The following is a 27,857-nucleotide window of genomic DNA, read 5'->3' on the forward strand; positions in this document are numbered from 1 at the left end:
GCCGGAGTTTTCCTTAGTTACCTTCTGAAGAAACAGACCATGGTTAAAGCATCAACTTTATTTCTTTTCTCTGCCTATGGTGCGATCCAGTCTAAGGCATGGACTTTTCAGTCCTATTGATTTCAATCCTATACATTCTATACATTCCAATAGGACCACCTACTAAGTGTGCATAGGACTGCGCAAGCGTCTAAATCCCCATAGTAATCAACGAACTATGTGCCTGGCTTGACTATATTGTATGTATATAACATACATTTAAAGCATTTCTATTCAACCTCGCAAGTTCCTTGGAGGAAGATGTTTGTTGTGATTGTTGATGACGATCGTAACATAAAATCCCTAGATATATAGGGTCAGTCCCCTCTGAGCAATCCACCGCAAAACATGAAAGCAGCCGTAGAAATGTTCTTCAGCAGCACGGCCTGGAGGCGGGCGGATAGGTGAACTAGAGCACTGAAACTATCCAAGTTAGTAGGAAACCGGGAGGTAGTCCTTCCAGATTCATGACCAGGATATAGCATAAGAAGGTGATTTTAGTCCCAGAACATGGGGGCAAAAAGCCTCCCCGCAGGTTGCGCCCACGGGTGGTCAAGGGCAGCAGCCGGCGTCTTGGCGAGGAGAGCCCTAGGTGGGAGCTGATTATTCAAATCGCCTGCCTAGGACTTGGGGATTGGAGGCTAGCCTGGCCTCTGGCTGCTATATCACTCCGGCACCCACGTCACTGCACCACTTCGTTTCCTCCTCCTTCCACCCTCCTCCTCCTCCTCCTCCTCCTCCTTGCCTTCGCCTCCGGGCAACTCTTCTCAGCGAAACCCACCCAAGCAGTAGTAGTAGCAGCGGCAGCGACAGCAGCAATAGCGGGCAGGGAGAAACCCCACGCAAAGCGAGCCCACCCTCCCCCTCCCCCAACACACACATAGAGGGAGGGGGAAGAAGGAGGGAGGGAGGGAAGGAAGGAAAGAGGGAGGGAGAAGGGAGGGAGGGAGAGAGGGAACGAGGCAAGGAGAAGGAGGGAGGGCTATCGAGGAGGGTGTTTTCCTTTTCTCCCCCCCTTTTTTTGGATTGCTCTCTCTCCCTCTGTCGTCGCTTGTTGTGGCTGTTAAATTTTAAACTGCCATGCACTCCGCTTCCAGTATGCTAGGAGTCGTGAAAATGGAAGGACACGAGCACACGGAGTGGAGCAACTACTACGGCGAGCCGGAGGTAAATGGCAACTTCTGTCTGTTTGCGTGGGTGGGTGTCTCTCTCGCTCTCTCTGTTTGTGTGTGGGTCCCCCACCCAATCCCCAAGCCTCCTCCTTCCGCTAAAAAACAGGACTCTCTCCCTCTCTCCCTCTCGCCCTCTTTTTATACAACACTGTGTTAGCCTTGAGAAAATATTAACTTTGTGATCAAATATTGACTTGCGAAGCCTCCAAATCCTTTGCCATGCCTAGCCGCGCTATCCTAACAAAGTTGTGTTTGGCAGAGAGAGGTTGGGGGGGGGGGAGAGAGGAAGGGCGTTTGAGGGGGGAGCTATAAGGAACCAGGGGAAGAGGGGGCGCATTTATTGCTCGAAATCTCGCCCTGGGAGGGCTCGGAGTCTGGGGGCAAATGAAACCCAAAGCCGTACAAGAATTCTTTCTTGAATGAGAGGAGCAAAGCTTTACGCCCAAGCTCCTGCCGCTCTCCAGGCTGCGTGCCTCCTTGGGATCTTTTCCCTCCTTGAGTCAAATCACATTTCAGGTTCCCTCCTGCAGCCGTCAGCCCCATTTTTACCCTTGGATTTTGAACAGAGCCCCCACGCCGATTTCCATGGCGTTTAATTCTGCCTAGGGCTGAGGTCTTGACCCCCGAGTGATTTCGATGCAATCCTCCCCCGCAGTAAAGAAACAAAGTTGTCGGAAGATCACCACGGATATTCCCTAGTCAGTGTATGAGAAATTCGGGTTGAAATCGAATCCTACCGAAACGAAACACAAATTCTATCGAGTCGTTTTGATGGACCCGGCTTCTGTTGGGTTAAGAAACTATAACACAAGCGACTTGGGAAGTAAATTGCATTGAAACCCAAGAGAATCGCTAAGGATTGGAAACCGAAAAGCTTCGGGGGAGTCAGATATGGGGCTGTGAGGCTCTAATCCTCTGCGGGCTTAGCTGGGGGTGAGTCCCGCGAAACACAGTGGGGTTTACTTCTGAGTAAGCAAGCATAGGATTGCACGGTTAGACCGGGAAAGTGTGTGCGGTAGAGAGCGGGCTTGCTTTCTGGTAGATTTGCATTAGCATTTGGGTTTTAACAGGAACAATTCCCCAGCCAACGAACAAGGAAATATTTTAAACACCCACCTGGGTCCTCCTTTTCTTCCATCGCAATAAGAAACACGTTACTTGGGCAAAGGCTCATTAAAGACAACAGGAATTTTTAAAATGAGGGTGCAGGAATACTGTTATGACCAGACTGGTCGACTTTCTCCTGTGGCATTAAGGTCCAGATCCTAACAGGTGTTGTTGTTGTTGTTGTTTTGTATGTCATCGATTTCACTGGGACCTGTATCAGCTTAGCGCATTTGGGATCCAAGTGTGCAATGCTTGGACCCCTCTCCTAACCATAGACACAATCGAGTCTAAGTTAGGCGCTCCCCCCCTGCCCCTTTTTAAATTGTATTTGGCGAGATTTACAAGCCGATCCTCTCCCGTGTTTAAGGTAAAGATAAAGGGACCCCTGACTGCTAGGTCCAGTCGTGACCGACTCTGGGGTTGCGGCGCTCATCTGGCTTTATTGGCCAGGGAGCCGGCGTACAGCTTCCGGGCCGTGTTTACTCGGATGTAAATCTGACCGGTTTCAATTTAACTGCCCCCCAGATTCAAGCACCTGCTGTAGCCTTCCATTTAAATCCAAGGGGCCCAAGAGTGCCTGGACCACGTTCCCTGGGGCGCTGGGTACTTTCACCTTCCAGCATTGTATCACACAGACTCCGAAGGAGACCGTTACACCAAAGAAAGCTCCCTCGAAATGCGCGGTGGTTGGGGCTGAGGGCTGGCTGGGTTGCCCACGATCCCGTGGCCAGGGAGTTGGGGGTCTCGGGTGGGACGACCCGTGGGCCACCTCCACTAACCGCTGGGCTCCCCGCTCTTGTCGCCTTTGCAGGGTTACTCCACCATGAACGCGGGGCTGGGCATGAACAGCTACATGAGCATGCCCCCCATGGGCACGGCGGGCAACATGACGACGGTGGCGTCCGGCGGCTCCATGGGCATGTCTTACGGGGCCGGCCCGGCGGGCATGAACCTCTCTCCGGGCGCGGGGGCCATGGCCAGCATGGCGGCGCACCTGAGCCCCAGCCTGAGCCCGCTGGGCGCGCAGGCCGGCTCGATGGGGGGCGCGCTGGGCGCCTACTCGGCGCTGAGTCCCGTCGGGGCCGGCGGCAGCGGCGCGTACGGGCAAGCGGCGGGCCTGGGCCGCTCCCGCGACGCCAAGAGCTATCGCCGGAGCTACACGCACGCCAAGCCGCCTTACTCGTACATCTCCCTCATCACCATGGCCATCCAGCAGTCGCCCAACAAGATGCTGACGCTGAGCGAGATCTACCAGTGGATCATGGACCTCTTCCCTTTCTACCGGCAGAACCAGCAGCGCTGGCAGAACTCCATCCGCCACTCGCTCTCCTTCAACGACTGCTTCCTCAAGGTGCCGCGCTCGCCGGACAAGCCGGGCAAAGGCTCCTTCTGGACTCTGCACCCGGACTCGGGCAACATGTTCGAGAACGGCTGCTACCTGCGGCGCCAGAAGCGCTTCAAGTGCGACAAGCCGCCGGGCTCCAAACAGCAGCAGCAGCAGAATCAGGGCGCCTCGCCTGCCTCGTCCGCGGGAGCCCCGTCGCAAGGGAAGAAGGCGGCCTCGCAGGCGCCGCAGGAGCGCGACCTGCCCAACGGGGCTCCGGAATCGCCGCACTCCAGCGCCTCCCCTTGCCACGAGCACAAGCGCGCCCTGGCCGACCTGAAGGGCCACCCGGAGCCCGCCCCGTCGCCGGCGCAGCAGCAGCAGCAGCAGCAGCACCTGCTGGCGCAGCATCACGCCCACGCGGGGCTCTCCCACGAGGCGCACCTCAAGGCGGAGCACCATTACGCCTTCAACCACCCCTTCTCCATCACCAACCTGATGTCCTCCACAGAGCAGCAGCAGCACCCCCACCATCCGCACCATCCGCACCAGCACCACCCCCACCCGCACCACCCGCACCACCCGCACCACAAAATGGACCTCAAAGCCTACGAGCAGGTGATGCACTACAGCAGCTACGGCTCGCCGGTGCCCGGCAGCCTGGCCATGGGCTCCGTCACGAACAAAAGCGCCCTGGAGACCTCGCCTTTGGCCGGAGACGCCTCCTATTACCAAGGGGTCTACTCCAGGCCCATCATGAACTCTTCCTAAAGGGCACCCCACCCTTCGGCTCTGCCCACCCCCTAAGAGCCAATGCCCTCTTTCTCTCCCCAGGACAAACCCGAGACTTCTCTGGGCAGGAGGAGATTTGAGATATGATGTAGACTTTGGAAAGAATCCAAACGGTGCCCAAAGCCAGGTCAGTTTATTCCACGGCGTCGCCTCCCGATCCCAATCCATATCCAAAGCCCATCGGACTCAAACAATCCGGTGGCCTCCACCCACTACCTGGGAGCTCTGGCGCCCTTTGTATCAACTAAAGATTCTCTAGCCCTATTTTTTAAATGAAAAAGACAACTTTCTATAAGGAGCGCACTGACCCCACCTCTCCCGCGCACCACTTTTGGCAAAGAATCCTGGACTTCGCGCCCCGCTCCTAGTTTAGAAAAGGCTCCCGTAATATTTAATCGACGTTTGCTGTTGTGTAATTTAAAGCTCCTTTTTCTTCTACTCTTTTCTCGCCGGCGTCGGGAAAACAGGATTGATCTCCAACAACCGTGGGGCGTGGAAAACATCCAGTTCCGCGGGCTCTTGACCACCGTCACTTTTCTTCAGACACCGATTTAAATTTTATATGAGTTGGAGGTTTCCTTTTAGGAGTCTCCTTGTCTGTTTCTTTATTTTGTTTGTTGCGGGGAGTTATAAATATATCTATTTTTGGGTGTGAAAGTGACACAGAAATAAGTGTGTGTGTGAACCGGTGTTAGATTTCAAAACGGAGGATCAAAAAGACTGTAGCGTTGTGAACTCGGGGGAGGGGGGTACCAAAAAATGGACTTTAGATTGTAATTTGACACAGGAAGTTTTGATGTTACCGGGAGAGTAAACGACTCCGATCGAATTAATTTATCGTTTTTGTACGCTTTATTTATGGTTTATAGATGTGTATTCTGGTAAGGACCGACCAAATTCTCACAAACCATATATTAAATTGCTGTTGGAGATTTTTTCCCCCCTTTCTTAACTTAAACAATAATACCGTCTGTTATTTTCTAGTACAGTATAATGCAAAGAGATGCGGGAAAGATAACGAACTAATTTTAGCTCTTGATATTGCTTGCCAGTGGGCTTACTGTGCTCAGAGTAGGCCCCCTCCAAGATGGCCTGTATGAATAACATGCGTATTTAAAATGCACATATGAACCTGGAGTATCATGTTTCATACATCATCAAATCTTGTTAGCACGCTTACCATTCCACGTCTAAACTGTGAATAGGACTGCAACCTTACTCCCAAATATACACTTTATTCTCAAGTAAAGACAGAGCTGAATCTATGGTAAATCTTTGCCTGATATGCACTAGATTTACAAGCAGTTTGGTTTCAGACTCCCAACTGTTTAGCAAAATTACTTCCTGCTTCGTCCAAAGTAAACTGCTGAAATGAAGGGGGTTGTTTTGGGGCTGTGCGAAAGGACTGGGAGCTCAGCTCAGTTCCGATACTGCAGACCAACTCCTAGGCCCAGAATGGGCTCAGAGGCACTAGAATCCGGTTGGTAGATCTTGCGATTCTAGTAAAAAGCAAAATAGATCAGAAAAGCCTAAAATCTGCCAACTCCCTGAGTTGCAGCCCATGGAAGTCCTAGGGCAAGTCGGACTGAAAATGGGGGCTTTCTTGTCGGCAGAGGTTGGACAAAAAAAATACTCCAGCCTTGTAATGGGTTGAACTAGATGATCCACGTGGTCCCTTCCAACTCCACAATGCTATGATTCTGTGACTGGGTTGTTAGGCTCTCAGTCGAGAGCCTACCAATGCTGCCTATTCTATGTATGTATATTATTGCTTTGCCTACGTGACTTTAAATATTGCTTTGTTTATTTGATCCTGTGAACATTACTTGATAGGAAAACCCATCGGTTACCTTACACATTTGCAATCGGGAAGGCTCCCACGAGTTATACTTGCCTAGACATCCCTGCTGACTCCCGTCCACGACTAGGATTGCAACCTCTGTTAAAAGGGGTATTCTCGACATCTGGGCATCATGATAATAGTGGAATCATTTACATAACAGCACAGTATTCAGCCAAAGTATTTTTATGACTCATTGATTTCACTTATAATGTTAACAGCATATCTCATTCAATCTCCGGCCTTAAAAGTGCTTCATCTTTGACTGTACCTGATATTCAGCCTCGCGTTCCACACAATCGCAGCCAATATAGCAATCCTGAAGTACAACTACTATTAAAGCCACACGGGAGGTGGCGGCTTGAAAAGCATAAATCATTGGTTTCAGTGGGTCTACTCTTTAGTAAGAGGAACGTTGACTATCACCCACCGAGACTACTCTTGCCTTTCAGAATGAACTGTGTGTGGCTTGCTAGAACCTTTCTCTGCATCAGAGAAAGCGCGTGAAGCCTCAAGTGCCCAGTGGAAACCCAAACACGCCTGGTTAGGTTAAGAGTTTCGGGACTTTTAAAACAAATTGGTTAGATGGACTCGAATTCTAGCTTCTTTTTCTTTAAAGATTTGGGTTCTAGCTTACTTGAAACGCAGTTAGCAAGAAGGACGCCTTTAACCTAATGCTGGGGAATTCGGAAGTTGTTTGAAAGCTCGGTGCTCCTATATTCCTCCTCTTCTGTCCGCCCTCCAGAGCCGTATTCTTCCTCTAAGTCGTCTTTGGATAAACTTCGGGGCTCCTCTTTGGAGACTCTTAGCGACGCGAGAACAGGGATGAGTAAATGGCATTCCAATCAGTCCCCATCTTGCTCATGCAGAAATCTGCGCACAACACACGCGCAACAGTGACAGCACATACACACGAGAGGCCTTGCCTGTGGCAGGAGCTGGTCAGAAGGCGAAGGGGAGTTACGAGCTTCCTTTCGCTTGCCGAGTCCAAATGAAACTCAGTCGATTGACTCCGAGCCCTCTCGCCCAGTCCCGTGTTGGATCTCGAACCAGCTCTTCAAAGGCAGCCAACTATAGTCTTCCCTTTCACACCGATCCTGAAAACAGTTGAAAACGGTAAGTTTAACTTCGGAGTATTGTAAGAATTTAATTGATTTTCAGTGAAACTGATGCGTGTCACCTTATGCATATTTTACTCAGGAGTAAGGTCTTCAATGGCTTTTGAATATCTTATGATACTTACTTGGAAGTAAAACCTATTGAATTGCGGAGGACTTACTTCTGAGTTCGCGCGCTACGCGTTGTGCCGCCCCTCTAGCCGGGCTGCAGGGCCATTGCTCAGAAGGCTCATCCGGAAGGAAGACATTTGATGCTCGTTCCCCCCTAGGAAGGGGGTTTTTGTGTTGGCCTTTCGAGAGCATAGCTTAGCAGGATCTCAAAGACGCAGCACGGAGCCTGGTTAGGAGGAAGGCGGCTTCCAGCGAAGGCTCACTGGATGGGGAATCGATCCACTTGGAATAAACGGGGCATCCTTCCCAAGAAGCAGGTGTAGGGTTCATGGTCAGTTCATGGGAACTAACCTCGGTTGAATCCCAAGGTTTCCAACTAGACTCAGGTAGAGAAGATTACCTGGCCAGCGGAAGTCAAACAAAACTTCGTTTCTTATTTATTATTATTTACTACATTCACATGCCACCTCGTCCTCCAAGGAGCTCAAGGTGGTGAGCAAGGCTCCCCCCCCCCTTAGCCACACAACGACCCTGCGAGGCAGGTGAGGCTGAGTGGGAGTGGCGGGCCGAGGTCACCCAGGGAGCTTCACGGCTGAGCGAGGACTCCGGCCCTGGTCCAAGGCACTCACACTCCGGACCCCAAAGGGCAGAAACCGCCGGTGGCGCGTAACTCAATAGTTTAACCCCAGCCCTCTAGCAGAACTTTAGAGTTTCTAAAGCAGTTCACATAATACTCTGTCTTGTAATCCTCACACCAGCTTGGCAAGGTAGCTCAGTATTATCCTAACATCACAAGTTGCCACTTAAGGAATTCAGGGCAGAAATAAGAGGGGAGGTCCTCATCCCTACCTCAGGCTGCTCGGATATGAGCACTTACCGGGGAGTAAGGTCCACTGAATGTCAGGCAATTCGCTACCGAATAAACACGTATTGGTTGAGGGGTTTTTTTTTTTGTTTCTTTTCTTTTTTTGCTAGCCACTGTGCTCTGCCTCTGCCACATCTATAGGGCGGGAGACTGATGTTCTGAGACATTTCACTTGGAGCGCCAACAAAAGGAGGAAAATGCAAAATCGGGCAGCCTAATGGATGGATGCACAGAGCGTTCGGAAACCTTTACTCAGACGTCTACTTCGAAGTGAAGGATTGGCTTTGATTCCGTTCATCATGTGACGACTTGCATGTGCGGATTGTGGCCTCCACTCGGACCACAGCAACTCTTTCTTACCACCTCCAAGATTCCATTACATGCATTCAGGCAAGCGCTTGCGTGAACCCAGTTGAGGTCTTCTTCCAGTGCTCCCTGACTGGAGCTCAGATGAACAAAGGTTCTAAGCACAGTTACTCAAAGAGAGTGCCACTAAACATCATCGTCTACAAATAAGTGTCCTTTAAATCAGTGGGACTTGCTCCCAGATCAGTAGGTGAGTTTTTGAAGCCTTGGTCCCTGCAGTCTTTAGAGTTGCAAACTTATTTAAGAGAGAGAGAAAGAAGAACCCCTCTCCTGAATTTGGTGAAACGTTCTTCACGTGAATAAATACGATTTAGGACAAGGTGCTATTTTAATACAAAATTGGCAACGTTTATCCCCTTCCCACAGAACAGCCCGACCCCATTCGTGGAGTTCATTGGTACTTACCAGAAAGTCTTGCTAGGATTGTAGCCCATCCTGCCCTTTGCATGTTTGTTCAGAAGTTAGTCTGAACGCCATCAGAAGAAACATGCATAGAATTTCAGTTTTTAAAGGAAATGAGTCGTCCTCCGAGGCGCCGCGTAAATTCATTAAAGAGAGCGCTTCGCACAATGCAGTTCTGCTGAACGTTTGCATTACAATCCTACATATGTCAAATCCCACTGAGTTCAATGGGTCTTCCAGGTAGGTACCAGTAATTATAGGGCTGGAAGTCTAAATGTGGTTGGTTAAAGTGGGATGTATAAACAGAACATGTGGCTTTTAAACTGGATATGTTTAGGATCCGGAAACTCATTTCGCAGGGGGTCATTTGCTGCACGAATAAATGGATGGGAAGCAAATGAGAGCTCTATAGCAGCCTTCCAGCTTCCTCCGGAGTGCATTCTGAAAGATCAGTATCCGATTGCGTTCTCGCTAAAGGTTGTTTCATATACAACACTCACTTGCAGGTGAAATCCTTCCCTGACAAATGTGTGGGCGTCGGATTTCCCCATGCCAATCATAGTTCGACTTTGGGACGAGACAGTGATGTGTGGCGCACACGAGAGAACGAACAGTAGTAGACTTGGTGCATAGAACTATTTCAGAAAAAGCATCTCTTTCCCAGGACTTGGAAGCTACATCTCTACTTGGAAGTAATTCTCACTGAATTTAATAAGATCGCCTTTTGGAAATAATCGTCTTCTTCGTCAGAAAGTGGGGAGGACAGCTTCATATTTGCGAACCTCTGCAAATCAAACACCACAGATTTAACTTTCCTAACCCCTGGAAATGTACCTCTATGGTGCCAGTCGAGACTCGCCAGCGGCTGGTGTTCCAGTAGTCTTCCATAGTCTTCAAGTCGACTATGCATAAAGTCTGCTCTTAGCCTGTGGAGGATTATGACCCTCTTCTAGAAAATGCCATTGGGAGTAACTCTTACTCCAATCCAAAGCCTGCTCACACTTTTGCAGTATCACCAAATGTGACAGCACCACATGGATCCAGGTTGTTCTAGTGTACATCTCCAACATACAGAATCAAGTAATTTACAGATTTCCACCGCCATCACTTTTTAACTTGTGTGGAGTCAAATTTTCATTTGCCCTAACCCCCCTAAATTATTATGAGCCACCCTGGCATAAATAGACAAATAATATCCTGTAATAGTTGTTTGTTTTCACCTTCCAATGCAGACAGAACAATATACATATATCTGCCAGTAAACTTTCTGGGGAGTATGCCCCTACTTGTTTTAATTGACATCATCCTCATCATTAATCAAATTTGTATACTCCTCTGCTTCCAAAGATCACAGGGCAGTTCACAACATGAAAATACACAATACACAATAAAACAAACAAGAACAAATAAGCGCCCCCTCCCACAAACACATTTTAAAAAACCATAGAGTGTTAATCAGCCCAAGGCCTGGTTGAACAGATGATTTCCAGTGAGGTGATGACCAACTTCTTCCAAGTAACTCTGCAGGAAAGCTGACTGTAAAGGAGAATTTGGCAGACCTTCAGTGGCTTAACCCAGCTGGTGCACAGGTTCCCTGTTTTGGGGAAGATTTGACATTTGAGTACTTCAGTTTTACTGCTGGAATTTTTGACTAAATGCAAAGCAGGTGTAAATGACTTGACACCATGAACCCAAACTTGAGAAATACTGTAACACAGTTGCATTTAAACAAAACAAAAACCGGCCCATAAAACCACACCCGGCCCCCATAAGTGTAGCCTTCCTGGGTGCTCCAGGCCTACCTGGGTGGCTGCAGCAAGCCACACCTTGTCAGGAAAGTGCCACTCTTACCTGGATGCTAGTTGGTGAAGTTTTGTATTTCCACCTGTGTAGTAGTTTGCCCAAATTTATAGATATTGATCTATAGATGTGGGTACATTTAAGGTAACTGTTAGAAATATGGTGAATCCTGATGTTCAGCAGAATGTCTTAGGACTGTAGAAGGCCTAGCCTGAAATGTGAGAAATATACTTCTTTTTTTTTTTTTTACATTTACTCCAACAATCTGGTTAATGCTCTTTTACCATGAAAGGAATGAAGGGAACATTCAGACTGAAGACTACTAGTAAATTTCTCTTCTGCCCTAATATTTGCCTGTCTATCCGTCATATCATATCAAAACTTTGGTCATCTGCACCTTAGTGATCACACCTCTCTCGACCCTTCCCTCTGCAGGCCTCAGATTCAATCTGCAGGAGGCCACGCGATTGCTTTTTGAAATCCAAAAATAAATTAAAATGTGATCGCCAGTATTTTTCTCTAGGGCATAGAAAGCTGGCCCGTCGGCCAACCTTATTCCCACATTCTAATTTTATTAATTCAGGCTGCATCGTCGAAGCAGCTTTATTTGGATATTTATTTATTTAAATGAATAAATATGTATTTATTTAAATAAAATATCAACTGCTTTCGCTCCGGACAACAGTCTGTCCGCTCCTCGCCCCCCCCCCACGTTTATAGATTTAAGAAGTGATCTAAACTTGCGAATCCCTCTCAAATCCCCCCTCATTGTTTTTTCGGGAAGACTGGGGCCCCCCAAAAGGCACCTTTTAAAAAACAGGCCTGTGCGTGGAGAGGACCCCATTCGGCCGCGCTTCCCCGCCGCCCGCCTGTGTCCCGCGAGGACACACACGTTGTGAAGCAAAGCGGAAAATGTGTGTTCATTACCACATAAAAGGCTCCCGTCGCGCCGAAGAATGGAGGCCTGGAATGGCAGCGATTGCGCGGACAATGGGACGCGAATGTGATGCTCTAACCTGGCCGGTCCCATCGCGCCTGCGGTCGTTTTAAACTACTTAGCTGTCTCCCACTCCGTTGATCCCGAGCGATAAGATATATACCTCTGCCAAAAGACCTTTTTAAAAAGGAAAAAGGAGAGGGAGGAATGTGTGCGCGCGTGTAGATGTCGTTTAGAGTCGAGGTCTCTTCTTTCCTCTTCGGCCTCCTTTCACATCCTCTTCACGCGTTAGATCGGGGTCGCTTTGCAAAGGACCACACCGTCTGCCTTCCTCATTCAACCCCACCTCCCGTTATTTTTTTTGAACCGCTGGTGATTTAAGTCCCCGCCATCTGCGAATAGGCAAAACCAGTAAACTAACAACAACAACAACAACAAAATAAATAACGAAATATTTAACGCCAAATTCCAGGAGGGAAACTTCACGCAGCACGTCATTCTTCAGCAAATTTACACAGATATTAGGAATGCTTCTGCCTGTGTGTACGTGTGCGTGCATGCGTGTGCGTGTGCGTGTGTTTTCTCTGCTCCTTTCGAGCCATTGTGCTTAACTGAATTTTATAACGCTGATCGATATCTTGGTAAAATATTCATTTTTAAACTAGCGGGCAGTGAAATCTTTGCTTTGTGCTAAAGTCAACAGTCGCTCCAATAAATGCCGCGATGCCTTGCCGCCGAGCTGCAGTCAGCGGGGCGCCTGGGCTCCTCACCGTCGCTTCTGCCACCGGCAGCTCCAGGGCATCAGGTAGGGACTTTTCAGCTTGGTGGTGCTGGGGGGCGTCGTTGTGGTTTGCGCTGCTGGCAGCGGGCGGGAGAGGTAGCTGAGAGTCTTGCCTGATTCCTACCTGCTGCTGATCCCCGGTCAGAATCAGGCCTAGAGGAGGGGGGGGGCAGCGGTCATCTCCCCCGACCCCAGAACCGCAGGTTTAAAATGTGCGTTAGGTTCCCCGTGGCTACGAGAAACCTTCCTCCCCAGCGGAGGAATGTGAGCTGGGGGCTGCCCCATAGTCATCAGGAAGCCGGGATCGTCCCCTAAAGGTCCTGGCGACCTGATTCTCAAGCGGCCTCCTGGGCTGTTTAAGTTTTACTGGCTGGAGTTGTGGGAAGGAGTGGGTGCGGAACAGAAAAAGTGGATGAGAGAGAGGTGCTGGCTTATTATGCAGCATGAGTATGCAGGCTTACTCGGAAGCAAGTGCCACTGAGCTCAATGGGCTTTCTGGCGGGCCGTTGGGCCTGATCCAGCAGGTTTTTCTATTGCTTGGGAGAGGCGAGCTTTTTTACCCGCCTCGCCTCTCTCTCCCTTTTTCGGAATCGACCTTGTTGCCGTTCGGAGCAGCTGGCGGGTCTGAACAGCTGTGCTCTTCTTCTTCTCGGCTTCTGCGCCAGCCACCCGCCCTCGGCCGACTCCTTCCTTCCTTCCTTCCTTCCTTGAGGCTTCAGAAGCAGCAGGACGCCACGCTGTGCAGGCTTACCTGGGAGCGAGCCCAGATGAGGACATTCTTCCAAGTAAGCCGGCATACTTACTGCAGGGAAATGGCTTGAAAAGAGTTATAACACTTCTTAAAAATTGGGTTTTTAAACCGAAATTCCCAAGACTGCAAAGGACTTGAACGGGATGGAGGCGGCTCGTGGGACAGTTGTGTGGCCGCGGAAGCCTGTGGGCCTTTGGGGCAATGCGTAGTCTGCAATGCACTGGGACTCTCAGCTGCGCACCGAGAAGTCCTCCTGTCTGCGCTACCTTTGCCCATTCCTCATTCATTCCGATTCGGTTTGCTCAGAACTTCCCGCTGGATCGTGCTCTTTCTTATACAGTACAGAGAAGCGAACCTTTGGCGCGAAGCCGCCACGATCTCTGGGCAGGGCGGTTGCATTTCCAAATTTTCTACACCACTTTGCGAAGTAGCTCTGGTTAAAAAAGAGAGTTAAATGCGTATTTTTAAATTTGTGTGCGTGTGTGAAAAGTGCTTTGGAATTATTTCTGCCCCACAACACCACCCGAAGGTCTCACGTTGTGTAGTAACGGAGAGTGGTAAAGAGCTTTGAGCACGGAGGGAAAGCTCGGACAACAAGGGCGAGATTCAGTCCAGCCCAGCCAAGCATATTCAGGCAACCTTGACTTGAAGGAGATTAACTTCGGCTTTTGCTCCCTTTGCCCATTTATCATATATCTTCATTAAAGACCCCTCCCCCATTTTACAGATATAAAACTGAAGTGAAGTCGTAATCTCCCCAAAAACCTCAGCTAGGAGGACCCACATCTTTCAGTAGCTTTTAAACTGGTCGACCAATCTCTGCCCCTCAGAACATCAGATGTAGAGGGGATAAGCTGTTTTCTGTATCGTAATGGGGGGGGGGCGGCATTTTAGGAAAAAGTGGAGCGACACGTGGATTTGACTCTCCTTGCCTCGGTGACCTTGACTTGCAAGGCCTTTCCCCCTCCCTCTTTAACGCCATCCCAGGCCACGACAACTGTTGGGGAGCAGTGTCGGGGGAAAGGCGAGCAGACCCAGAGGAGTTACTTCGGGAAAGAAAGCGAGAGGTCTTCTTCTCGGTAGGAAGCCTGTGTGCTGGCGGCGCGGCCTCCGATTCCCTCCGGCTGGGGCTTGCAGCGGAGAGAGGGAGGGGGGAGGAGTTCCTCATCTGATTTCCCCTCCATCTAAACTGACGTGACAGCTTATATTTCCCGAACAAGATGGGATCTCTGCAGGACACACACAGAGGCTAATGGTTTTTCAATAATTAATACTCCCCTAGACCACTCGTAATGCGGCCTCTCGGATTTGTCAATTACTTGTCATTAAATGAGTGTCTATCCACGTCCTTCCCTTCGGGTCTTTCGATAGAGGGCTGAGGGAAGAAAATCACCTCCAGCCTCGTCTCCAAGAAGCTCAGGCAGCCTGATCTCAGCTGGGAGAGGCGCTCAGTGTTTGTGATAGGCGGTCAGGCAGGCAAGGGGCAGCTTCTTCAGAGTCGGGCGAGAGGCTTGCAGAAAGCGCCAGGAGCCGGCGCTTGGAAAGAGATTTAATCTGCCAAATGGGCAATTTTGTGTTTCCGATCCTTATCCTTCTTTTGGCAAGATTTTTTTAAAAAGGAAAATGAGTGCATAAATAGTAAACATACTTCGTCTAGGCAGAAACCAATCTCCCCTTCGAAGCAAGATTGCCAACATTTTCTTTTACTGCTCTTGTGCAGCCAGACCAAGAAACTTCGCTAAAATTCACTGCGCCACGCTACAGCTTAAAAGCACAGCAGCAGGGCTGCCAACACCCCCCCCCCCGCCGGCCTTTTTAATGATTATTAATAAAATGGAATTCGGACAATTCAGCGAATTATTGAATTTGGGCCCAGTCTGACGGCTGCGCTCTGGAACATGCTCACATCACTTCTGAGTCTGTTCAGAGTGCTGTTTTTTCTAGGAACTGAATAATCACAACCAGCATCTAGCATACCGAGGATTGGGGCGTGAGGTGGAGTAGGCAGAGCTGTCAAGGCAGAAGACACCACAGAGCTATTCATTTTAGAAATCCCCTCTAGTTCTGGAGGAAACTAAAGCAAACTGTGGTTCGACCCGCCCCCCACACCCCACGTCCTTTTAACCCTTAATGTGATGTCATAATGTGATGGCGACCAAGAGTCACATAGCCGAGAGTCACATAGGTAAAAGGGATTAGGTCCCCGCCCCAAGGAGTTTACCATTCCCCTCCCTCCAATTTTACTTCCAAGCCAAAGTTAAGCACTTGTAAGCTTCCAAGAGGTCAGTTTAGAGCATTTTTGGTGGGCGGCGGCGGAGATAGTCAGGGTGCCTACAAGATGCTGCGCCTCTGCCCCATTCAAGCCAAAGAGAACCAGATCTCCCAAATATCTCCTGCTGTGGTAGAAGATGGATCCGGGAGCCTATCTTTAGTTGAACCCTGTCCCAAATTTAGAGGCGAGAGGCGCAAGGCAGGCACAGGAGACATACAATGAGGGTTAAGAGCTCGCAAGGCAGCATTTTGCAAGGGGGGCAGAACGAGGAAGGGGGTGGGAACGTCTAGGCTGATTGTAAAGAAACATTTCCATTCCATCCACCAAAGGAACAATCCGGCGCTGCATTCCAGAGGCGGAGGGCGCTTAGTTGCAAAGGCGACGTGGATCAACCAAGACCCAGAAAGCGCGCTGCGCCTTTTTTCGTCTAGCTAACCGTAGATGGGATAGGAGGACGAGGCCCCCCGACTCCCCTCTGCGTCCCCGGCCCCGCTCCTCCTCGGTGCCCCCCTGCGCCCTCGTTGCTGCGTTAAGAAGCATACATACGCTGAGGCGTCCTCGCCGCTATGGCAACCGTGTCTAGCATTGTCTATACAGCGGAAAGCCACCGCCTCCCTCCTTAGGGCAGTTTAGTCCACTCCGTCCTCAGGACTCCCCTCCTTGTCCATCTCCCGGCCGATGCCCCTCGGCCTCCTGCTCTTCTCTGTTTAGGTGGCACAAGTGTAAGCAGCGTTTGACCCTCTTTAACTGCCTGGAGACTTTCCTCGATGAACCGTTCAGGGTAACCCCAACCCCCAACCCCCCACAGCACACACACACACACACCTAGGAATCTCCTTTTGGGGACCCGGCGCGGCACCGTAAGTTGGCGGAAGACTTTGGCAAAGAAGGAGTTCCCTGAATCACAAAAGACGCACCCCAGATGGGAAACGCAGTTTTTTCGAGGCAAGTTAGATGGATTTCAATGGGATGCACTTCCCTAGTAATAAGAATGGTCAGGTGAACCAAGAAGGCAGCGCTCGTGCCCCTTTAGTTGCTGCATGAGAGAGGACATTTCAGCTGCTATGGTTTATCATGCAACCTATAGTTAGTAAATTTCCCTTTTCTGTGGAGCAACGGAAGGTGCAGGAGTCCTGTTCTCTTCATTAGCCAGCGACTCAAACTTTCATAGAGGTTTATGAGTCTTATTTCCTTTTCAACACATCTCACCCTAAGTCCAAGTGTCCAGAACACCTATTAATCCTGAAGGAGAAAAGAGCGTTGCGGCTGCGCTGCGTCAATGTGTTTTAATGCCATGTATACAGAAAGCTCGGCTGTCAGGGGATTAGCCAGGCAGCTTTGCAGTCTCGAACATTTAAAACCTTTTCTGGAAAGAGAAGTCGAACTGACACGCTGCCTCCACTGATGCGTGTTTACTCAGGAGGAAACCCCGTGGAACTGGGCTTAGCCCCAGGTAAGCATATGGACTCAAAAATGCAATGCCTCTTGAGTTCAATAGTCGCAGGTTAGTGGGTGAAGAAGGACTGCAGCTTTGCAGCCCCAAACTATGCATGCTTACGCAGACGTAGGCTCCATATGCTCAACCGAGTTTACTCCCAAGCAAGTGTCCTAACTGAGGAGTCAGCTCCACTGATCTGAACTGAAATTCATCACGGTTTTGATCGGGTAAACTTGCACCAAACTGGAGGGGATTTAGTTCTTTGGAAATCTGCGAGACTAGCAATATTTTGGGATTTGGGGGTGGCTGAATTGGACCCACAGAAACAACGTGGCTCCCTGGACTAATCCTGACTTGGTTTCATGCAACATTGCTTCAATATTGAACTAACAGACTATTTCCCCTTTCCTTTCCTTTTTTTAACGGATGAAATTGCTTCAGAAGTCGACTTTTTCTAAAGGAAAAAGACCTGAGGGAGGGGGGGAATAACAAGAAACCTCGCCCGCCCGCCCGCCCGCCCGCCCCTGGCGCTTTACACCCGTATATGTTAACTCAACCAGTTAAGAATAGACCCGCCGGTTCGCTACTCTGTCAAGAATTCTGCCATTCACCGCTGTAATAGAAGGGCAGAAATCATCTAACTGTGCATCCCTATTTTATCCTCGTCTTCTCCTCCCCCCACCAACTCTTTTCTTTACTTCCCATCAAAACAAAACCAAACCAAAAAAGCCCCACACCTCTTTCTCTGTTGGGAGTCTGGTAATGACATGCAAGGATGGGCTGAAAGACAACCAGACATCAAAGCACAAAGAAAATGACATTTCCCGCACTTTGATAAGAAAGTCACACTCCTCACTTTCGCCCCCTCCCTTCTCTCCTTTCTTAAAGGCAAACCCACCAGCCCCCAAGGGCGGCCGCAAGCTCTGAGTTGGGCACCCAAAACCTCCTTCTTTTTCGCATCTTGCATCTTTTGCCGCCCCCCTTTCGTAAACAGGGCAAGTCCCTTGGGTGCCCCAGAAGTTTGTTGGACTTGGGGGCCGAGCAAAACAGCAACAACATTTATTGGGGATAAGGAAGCACTGGTGTGGGGGCGGGGAAGACACACGCTTGGGGCCGAGATGGAGCTAATTATTGCGAGGGGTAAGAAGGAGCTGGAACACCCAAGTCGAACTGAGCCCGTCTCCCGGGAGACTGATGGAGACCTATTTTACAAGCTGTAATTCCGCTTTAGACGATTGCAGGCTAAAGTCAATTCACACCCTCTTCTTTCTTCTAGAAATATTCCTAATCCTGCCGTTCAAGCGGGGAATTCTCTCGCCTTTCGCTCCACCGATATTAATCTAGAAACTTCATAGAAAGAAGCCGGATAATTGTGGGTTGGGTGGGCGGAAAGAAAAGGGGTTCACCCCACCAGTTTAACTACCTCGGCAACGTCTAACCTTCGAAAAAGTAAAAATTAAACGGGGAGATATGTCGTTCGGTGATTTATGGTCCCTTGCTCTGTTATTTTATTATATGAACGAAGCGAGAGTTTTTCTTTTGATAGCCTTATTCTTGTTCTGTCAATTTGAGAAGGGTTTGAGCAGTTTGCTACTAATGTGTGTGTGTGTGCGCGCGCGCGTGTGTGTATGTAGTGAAAATATAATAATTCATTTGGATGTATCTAATTAGTAAAATAAATGGATACGCGCCCTTGAACAAAGTGAGACTGACTCCTGAGTTAGTGTACATGGCAATTGGTGCAAGCAGACTTATTTGGCAGACTAAATCGGCCTTTCTTTTGAACAGATAAATAGAGCTGCGTTGTAAAGTTGGTTTTATACGCATATACCTGAGAGTAAGTCTAATTGAACTTAATTCTCCTTTACTTCTCAGTAGATATGCATACGAGTGTATTGCAATAGTGCGATCCTACCCACGTCTACTTGAAAGTAAGCCGCATTGACTTACTGTTTGGAAAGTGTATGTAGGTTCGCACCCTGCTATCCAGTCCAGGTTTAGGAATCCTTCATATCCCACTGAAGCAAGTGGTCAGCTAGCTTTGAAGTCTGCTCCTTCCTACTCTTACTCGGAAGTAAGGCCAACTGGTTTCAGCAGTTATACTTTACATGCCTACATGATACTGAACTCGCTTCGAGGCTTTTTTTAAAAAGGGTTTTTTTTTTACTATTTTTAGCAAAATTGGCAATAAAAACATATAAATTCATATATTTTAGAAAGTAAATAATTAAAATACCTATTCTCTCCCTCCAATTGCTTAATCCTTATCAATACCCAAAAAGCAGTTTCATTTCACTGATACTTCTAGCCAGTTCGCTTTGTCAGTTTGGTATGATAGAAGACAAAAAGAAAAGAAAAGAAAAAGTTTGCATTCCAGCCTTAAGTCCTCTAGACCCCCAAACAAACAGGTGCAAAATTAAAACATAGTAAGCTATGCATTAAAAAACCCCAGGCTAGAGACAATAAATCAAGGGCCATGTGCAATTTGATACTATTTTTAAAGGTGGAGGTGCTGGGTTAATTTGCACTCAAAGCCATGATTGTCTGTCCTGACTTTTTCATTCTAACTGCTTTCCCCAAATCTTTGAAAAGTTAAAATTCAGAAGGGAAGCAATTCTCCTACCAGCAGGGATTTAGAGCAAAATTAATCTCATATATAAATGGCAGCCAACTTTGCAATCAGATCTGGTTGCTGTGCCTCTAACAGCAGCTTGATCTGCAACTCTCTTTCGTGGAGGTGAGAGGATTTCATCTCAATTTGCTGCAGACGGAACTGCTGTTAAAAGTGCAGGTACAGATGCCCGCTGAAGAGTTGGCATCCTCACACACGATTACGATGTAATATTATGTAGTCTGTGGCCGCAGCATCAGTCCAGATTTGTGAACTGAGTCGCATGCAGGAGCCGTTCAGTGGGACTTAATTTCTGGTAAAGTATGTTTAAGTTGGAAGCCTTAATTAACAATGCCGTTCAGAATGAATAATCCACTCATTCATTTGCGTTCTAGATCCAGCTTCGGCTCTGCTGTTCCTCACTTTCTCTTCCACCCGCGCGGGGCCTTCGCCTTTCTGGGAGACTTTAGGCAAGTTAATAGGGAAGCATGTTTTGTGGAAATCAATGGATCGCTTCGAAGTTATGCTTTAGCTCCTAGGTGTGTGAAACCCATTCCATCTTTCTGTAGGTTTCATACCATATTTGGTATATGCAAACAATACCGGCAGCAATCCTATAGACTTGTAGGTGAATTTTATGGATCTCAGCGGCATTTGTTTCAGAAAAACATCAGCCCCTATCTGGCTGACTTTCACTAAGGTAAAGGTAAAGCTACCCCTGCCCGTACGGGCCAGTCTTGCCAGACTCTAGGGTTGTGCGCCCATCTCACTTAAGAGGCCGGGAGCCAGCGCTGTCCGGAGACACTTCCGGGTCATGTGGCCAGCGTGACGAAGCTGCTCTGGCAAACTGGCACCAGAGCAGCACACGGAACGTCGTTTACCTTCCCGCTGGGAAGCGGTCCCTATTTATCTACTTGCACCCGGAGGTGCTTTCGAACTGCTAGGTGGGCAGGAGCTGGGACCGAACGACGGGAGCGCACCCCGCTGCGGGGATTCGAACTGCCGACCGTGCGATCGGCAAGTCCTAGGCGCTGAGGTTTTACCCACAGCGCCACCCGCGTCCCTAGACTTTCACTAGAATTCGAAATTCGGGTGGTGGGGAGAAGATAATCCACAAATGTGGATCTGACACAAATTCCTGAAGCCAAGTGAGTTTTGCCTTGCAGGACAAACCAGTTTATGACCAACAGTCTACTCGGAAGTAAGCATCACAGAGTCCCATGACGTTTAACCTCAGGTTTGTGTGCACAGGATTGCAGTTTAGATGCTGAAGGCCACATCCCACCCCAAAACAAGCATCTTAAGTCTACTTGATACAATTATATAAGAGTTGGACACAACAAGGTTATAATAAACTGGACACGCATGGTTACTGGAAGGTAAACTCCAGTGAGATCAATTGGGATTTACTCTCAAGTAAGCGTGCATAGTATTACAGCCTTAACAATTCTTATATTTGGTGGGCTATTATAACTACTACCGTTATTGTAGTTCAGATATTTATTGAGGAAATAAATGTTTTGATTGAATCTTTTAAAGTAATGTAAGTCTGCGTAACTTTAATAGAGGGTCTGCTAAGCGCCGACGCGCAAAGCTATTCATTTCAAAGTGACGTCTGATCCAAAGTCAATTCGTCTGCTTCGGAGTAAATGGCAGGCGCTATCCGGTTCAGTAGCCAGCCATCTGCAACCCTGAGTAGAAGGCAAAAAACCCCACAACTTTTTGGGGTAAGGGTTCTTAATCAAACCCTTACCCAATCAAAGCCAATGAGATTAATCACTGAGTAAACATGCATAGGATTGCACACAGGTACTGTTTGCTGAACGCTGAAGCAGGTCGTTGCGAGATCTAAAAGTGTGACACCCTTAGGCTAGTTGGAGCAGGTCTGAACACTTCATGGGAGTGATTCAAGAGATTCATCTCCTTCCTTCCAAGCGCTCCATAGCATGGTTTTCGGAAAGATCATGAACGTATGAACCTGTCTTATACCAAGGGTTGATCGAGTTCACTTACTCGCACCACCGGCAGGCGCTTTCCAGGGTCTTCCCATGGGACTGTCGCCTATTGGGGGAGCAAGGGACCTCGGCCCCTAGGAGTAGGCAGGGAGTGGGGGGGGTAGTTCAGGAGGAAAGCCCCACTCTTTCCAGCACCTCACTTCCATGGAGCCCCAAGAAGAAGGGAGAATTGCGATGCTATCCTTCCTTGGACTCCGTCCTATGCAACCTTACAAAAGACTCTCATCCTTCTCTAATCGCGACTCGGTGAATGAAACCTGCTCTAGTTCCAGCAGATAAAAAGCACACCCCCCCGCCCCTGCTTATCTTCTCTGACATCAAGCCACTGGAAGCCGTTTATCTCAGGTGCCTTTAACCTGCGGTTATCAGCCTGCTGGACTCATTTAGGGGAGCTCAGCTCGGTAACCTGAGACAAGGCTCCATTGATTGTCGAGAGCGTCCTTTAGATTCCACCCTCTCTGGGTAAACATCGCCAAGGAGCTGGCCTCGTCCCCCCCCCAACCGAGCCACTTGCAGCGAGCGACACCTCCCCTCATCCGAGAGGTCGCTGCCTCTTAAAACGTCTCGCGACGAATTCCTAAGGACAAAGAGGGGTGCGTGGATGTGCGTGTGTGTGAGAGAGATCCAGCAGGTGGGCATTTAGAGCTGCTGCGGGTGCTCTGACACCTGACTGGCAGGTGTTACGTTCGTGGGGTCTCCAGCTTACTTCCAAAGGCTGGGGGGGGCGCAGGTTTGCAAAAGGAGCGTTTGCAGCCAGAAAAAAAGCAAAAATGAGGGGTCCTCCGCGTGTTTTACGTGCGCGTGCTGATGCCAGAGAAGCGGAGAATTCTGCAGCCCTGTTACGTATGTTGAATCCCAGCTAAGCCAGGGAGGGAGCTGTAATAGTCAGGATGAACCAAACCCCCTGTAGCAGGGTGATGAGGATGAGGATGATAACAAATAGTTGAAGCATTTTGGGTACTCACTTATTTGGAACTTTTTGTGTGGGGAGGTTATCTGGGTTGTGAAGGCGTCAAAGTGTCCAGGGCTCTTAACAACTAAATACTTTACGGTTTGTTAAAGCAATATAATAATTGCTTGTTTTTTCTTTCTTTTTTATATCAGCATATTGCCCAAATCCCATTAATCAATACAGCTTTAAAAGGTTTAAATAGAAAAGGTATGCAAACATTTTAAATAAAATATAGGTGCCTTAGGCATATTAAGCCACGTGTGGGTGAGCTTGTTGTTTATCAGGGAAAGGCTTAAAAATCATTTTAGTGTCTTCTTTTTCACTCCCTTTCACAAGTAACACAACAGAATCTAGGGATCATCAGAGGTATGCGCTTCATTCCGAGAGCCAGGGATTAAAATTCGTCCTGGCCGGTTGGCTTCCTCCGATTAATCAGGACATTTAGCTGATTAATCGACCCATTAAAGTGCCCTAACTCTCCAACAGTTTGACTTCACCCCGGAAGGCGCACTTCTCTTCCATTGTCTCCCGAGACAGACCGATGACAACTAACCAAAGCATCCGTGGGGGGGGGTGATGGTTTTGTTTTTATTATGTATTTTGTCTTTTTATATTGTACTTTTGTGCTGCGAACCGCCCTAAGATCTCCAGATGAAGAGCGGTATACAAATTTAATAAATGAACAATGGTTTAGAATCCAGTCTTGACGGTGGGCGTTATGGGAGGCGGAGACCCTGCCTGGGAGTCGGTGGGGCTTGACATCTGCCTTCTCAGGCCGAGCTGCTTCTTCGCTCTCGGGGGCTCCTTTCCTTCTCCGCCAGTCTTCAACGGACTGAAAAAGGAGTTGTTCGGTTCTACTGAAGCAACACCCACAGAAGGCGGTGCTGGCGGGGGTTGCCACAAGGGCTGAAGGACCATACTGGTGGTTTTCGTTATTGGGAAGAATCACCATTTTGCTGGAGAAAAGCAGGAGGAAATGTATATTTAAAGCAAACATAATAAGAGGGACATCTCTAACTATGTGGACGTGCCCTGTCTGCTGCCCACTGAAAAAGGAAGCGTTTTTAAAAAGGAAGAAGAAAAGGTGCTGCAGGAATCATGTCAGCCCGGCATGGCCAGCTCAAGTGCTGCCCCGAGCATCTCTGGGAGGTCATTTGACTGAGGGCGGCCTGGACTTGTCCAGCGTGGCTCCAGCTGCATCACTGGTCCCCGCTAGCTCTCCAGCCCCTTCAGAGTGAGCTGGCTGCAGAGTCCTTTCTGGAGGGCGGGGTACTCCGTGGCCTGTTACTGCATGAGCTCTCACTGAAACCCCTTCCATTCAAGGGATGAATTGCGGCGCTCAGGGCTCGAAACGCATTTCGTTGTCAGTAGAAAAAGGTTCGTCTGGACTTGAGGGCAAGGCTCTTTTCGCTTTGAACATTCACATTTCCACACTGTTTCATCGATTCGATCTGTGTGGTTTATCGACTTCTGGAGCCCCTCCCAGAGGAATCTGAGGATCGACGGTCTGTCTAGAAAGGGCATAAATAACACCAACCACAACCGCAACTTGCTGAGGAGCAGATAGGTCGTCCCTGCCCAAACGCCCTCTCCTCCAAAACTACTAATGGCAGGCACAGAAATTGCCATCCTATCCACGTCCTATTACTCTTCTCCAAAGGCGGCCCCCCCCCCCAAAGCGCAGGCACAGTCTCGTCAGTTTCGACGCTTGCCCACTGCAGGTCCTCTCCTTCCTTTCCAGAATGTTCCTCTCCGCATGGTTTGCAGCGGGGATCCTGCCATCGTGCATTGTTAGCTGTTCAGTTAGAGCTGACGGAAGTGCCCCCGGGCAAAGGCTGGCGCTGACCGTGGCGAAGGCCTCGCCTGTGCCAGGTGGAAAGGTTCGACGAGCGGGCAGTGCTGTTTACTGCGCAGAATAGGAGCCAATTCCTATGAAGTCCCAGCCCCCCAATAAAATATTTGAGGGGTCCGCTCCCCCCGGTTGATTGGCATTGCCATTCAAATGGTGTGCGTGTGCATAATTATGTGATCAATTATGCGGGATGGAGCTTACCTGCCCCCGCTAATTTATTCAAGTTGGCACCCCTGCTGCCAATGAAGTCTCACCAGCTTCAAGGGGGCGCTTTCTTGGAGGTGAGGTTCTCGTGGCGTCCCCGCCCGCGCCTCCCTTCCAAGCAAACGCAACCTTAAAATCTCGGGTTTTCGTAGACAAGAGGGAGAGATCCAGGTTTATTTGAGCCACTGGTTGGGCCGGACTCATCCCAGCCGTAGACTACCGAAGGGTTAAAAAGAGCGATCCCGACCCCCCCCCCCCGCCGGCCAAGTGCTTTGCGCAGAAGTGCCGCGCGCAGCCGCGCTCGAGAGGAGGACTATGTCTTCGGGGATGTGCTCCGTCTTGCAAAACTATTTTTCAGGTGGAGTCTGCTGATAGCAGCGTTTGCAGACTCCGAAACGTGATTTTCCGAAAAGCATTTTTCGGCTTGTTCAGGCCCAGTGAGCACGGAGGGGGAGCGAAGATGGGGCTCAGTATTTACAGTAGAAATCAAGCATGAAATTGAATGTTAACCATTTCTTTTAACAAATGCAAATACAATTGAAGCCGCAGAGGGAGGACCCAGTTAGAGGTGTAGCAACCTAGCGAAGCTCTCGCGAGAAAGGAAACATAACGTTGACATTTTGCTCATGAGGTTTGAGAAGCGCCGACCCCAAGAGTAAGTTAAATGTTAAATGGTAGCACTGAAAAGTCTATTTAAAACTAAGCATGGGATGATCCAGGCCAAACGAAGCTAATTTAACTCCCTTGGACAGACTTTTAACCTCTTGCTCATTGTGACCATAAGCCAGGTTCTGGAAGTCTATCGAGAAACAGGTAGTTGAGATCAACAGTCATAAGGAAGTTACTTGCAAATAACCAGTTAACTTCCATGGTTTGCAAAAGAAACGCACCTCCCCATACGTGTGCACAGGATCTCAATTTCTTTAAAAGCGGAGCTGCCTCCTTTATAGTCTCCCTTGGGAGAGCGACCAGCAAGGGTTGGGTTGGGGGCTTGAGTGATGTTTCTGAAAATGTTAGCTCACTTACAGGCTACCAATATCTCCAGGGCATTTGCTCCCGAAAGCCTCCAGGCCAATCCCTTCGGCAGGGCCTACTCAAGACATTTTGGCAGCTGTGGTGAACCACCAAATGGTGCCTCCCCTCCAGAGAAGAAAGACGGAATGCAAATCACATCAAACAAAGGGAGAATGAAGATAGCTCAGTTGGTTAGAGCATGGTGGCGATAATGCCAAGGTTGCAGGTTCAGTCCCCTTATGGGACAACTGCATTGCCGGGTGTTAGACTAGAAGATCCTCAGAGTCCCTTCCAACTTTACAATTCTATGATTCTGTGATATTCAGTGGGAACTATTGTCCCTGTGGATCCTGCTGCCTGAGGTGGTTGCCTCACCTTGCCTCATGGGCCCTGCCCTTAGTGAGGAATAGCTAACATGGTCCTCCAGAGATTGTCAGACTCCAGGATCCCTTAGCTGCAGTGGCCAGGGTTCAGGATCTTGGGAGCTGCAGTCCAAGCACCTCTGATGGACCACAGAGACAGCTCCTCAACCTTAGGGTGAATTAACACTTGACATGCCCTCCAATATTATTTTTGCACCTGTGTGTTGAAGTTTCTCATGAATGTACATCTTCCATTAAGCACGTGGGAGAAAAGAGAACAACTAACAATGGAACCCTAAGTCTGCTTCGACTTCATTTCCAATTGGACTTACTGTGTACAGTGGTGCCTTGCAAGACGAAATTAATTTGTTCCGCGAGTTTTGTCGTCTTGCGATTTTTTTCATCTTGCGAAACACGGTGTCGGGAAAGTTTTGGAAAAGCTTCAAAAATCACCAAAGTCTTTAAAAACCTCAAAAAAGGCTACCACCCCGCGTTCTATGAGTTGCTCCTCGAAGTCAAGTTGCAACTGTATTAACAGTGTTAAGAAAAAGGAAACAGACTTGCAAGACGTTTTCGTCTTGCAAAGCAAGCCCATAGGGAAATTTGTCTTGCGAAGCAGCTCAAAAACCAAAAAAACCCTTTCGTCTAGCGAGTTTTTTGTCTTGCGAGGCATTCGTCTTGCGAGGTACCACTGTATAATATTACAGCCTGTGCAAAGAGTTGGATGGTGGCCCAAATGTTCCAAGCTGGAAACAAACGTGTATTCTCACACAAAGCTTAATGCCAACATATTTTGTGGTCTATATATCTTATTGAGCAAACATGTGCACTGCCATCACATAATATGGTTTATAATGAAAATGGGAAAAATAATCCCCAGAATGTCCATTTGCCTTGCAGATGTTTGCAATGTAGTGGTTAGACTGTTGGAGACCTGTGAGTCCAGAGTTCAAATCCTTACTCGACCATGAAGCTCATGGGGTGACTTTGGGCCAGTCACTGCCTCTCAGCCTAATCTACCTCTCATGGTGGTGGTTGTGGGTGTTCAAAGAGGATGGTGAGAATCATGTATGCCATCTTGAGCTCCATAGAGAAAAGGATGGGATATAAATGTAATGATTAATAAAGCAAATGGTTCTTTCCCACTTTCTGTTCCAAAAGAGGATCAACCACAATTCAAATCTCATAGTTGAAAACCATGTTCACCCAGGAGAAGTTAACAGCTCATTACTATTGTTTTTTCACTCTAATCTGTAATATAAGGCTGGGAAATGGCTAGAAGATGTTCTGAAATCATTTTCTCTAATCAGTAACGGGGTGGGAGGAGCCTTTCACAGAATTGTAGAGTTGAAAAGGACTGTGGAAGTCATCTAGTCCAACTCCCTGTAATGCAGGGCTGTCCAACATGGGGCTTGAACCCACAACCCTGAGATTAAGAGTCCCATGCTGTCTCCAAGGTAGCCCAATGCTCAATGAGTACCATTGATGGAAAGGAGTAACCAAACAGCTCCTTTTCCTACAACTGCAATCCTACCCACACTTTGAAATAAGCTGCATTGAACAAAAAGGGCCTTGCATAGCTTGGAGCTGCATGTTTCTTCTGGTTTGTCTGAGACACTTTTGAGATCTTCTGTTGCAGCTTTGCTTTGGGCGCCTCCTTTATCGGAAAGGAAACAGTGCCCCACAACAAAAGAGGATGCTTTCTCAGGCGTGGCACCCCAGTTTAGGACCA

At 48.7% G+C, this 27,857-nt stretch overlaps 1 protein-coding gene and 2 long non-coding RNA genes across 6 annotated transcripts in view; 2 read left to right on the plus strand and 1 right to left on the minus strand.

The window, feature by feature from the left end:
- The first annotated feature begins 999 nt into the window (after positions 1-999).
- Positions 1,000-6,245, plus strand: FOXA2 (forkhead box A2). The gene is made up of 2 exons (XM_082234522.1): positions 1,000-1,206; positions 3,130-6,245. The coding sequence occupies exons 1-2, from the start codon at positions 1,120-1,122 to the stop codon at positions 4,411-4,413; spliced, it is 1,371 nt and encodes a 456-aa protein (XP_082090648.1). The 5' UTR covers positions 1,000-1,119; the 3' UTR covers positions 4,414-6,245.
- A 4,322-nt stretch (positions 6,246-10,567) lies between these two features.
- On the minus strand, positions 10,568-11,847 carry LOC309538931. The gene is made up of 2 exons (XR_014222520.1): positions 11,743-11,847; positions 10,568-11,406 (listed from the first exon to the last, which is right to left on the minus strand). It is a non-coding gene; the product is annotated as an uncharacterized lncRNA (long non-coding RNA).
- Positions 11,848-12,605: 758 nt separating this feature from the next.
- LOC309538873 overlaps positions 12,606-27,857 on the plus strand; it is an 80,898-nt gene continuing 65,646 nt past the window's right edge. For 3 of the 4 annotated variants that reach the window (XR_014222428.1, XR_014222429.1, XR_014222430.1), the window contains exon 1: positions 12,606-12,678. This is a non-coding gene — a long non-coding RNA (uncharacterized lncRNA). The remainder of the gene's footprint in view (positions 12,679-27,857) is intronic. The other variant, XR_014222431.1, reaches the window with a different exon arrangement.

The sequence above is a fragment of the Podarcis vaucheri genome (genome assembly GCF_965113315.1).
Source record: "Podarcis vaucheri genome assembly, chromosome: 8".
Lineage (NCBI taxonomy): Eukaryota > Metazoa > Chordata > Lepidosauria > Squamata > Lacertidae > Podarcis > Podarcis vaucheri.

What these genes read in the sequence shown, in the direction of transcription:
- FOXA2 (XM_082234522.1), top strand. Translation starts at nt 1,120, where the DNA reads ATGCACTCCGCTTCCAGTATGCTAGGAGTCGTGAAAATGGAAGGACAC. An exon ending in ACTACTACGGCGAGCCGGAG is followed by an intron (nt 1,207 to 3,129) that starts GTAAATGGCAAC and finishes TCGCCTTTGCAG; the next exon opens with GGTTACTCCACCATGAACGC.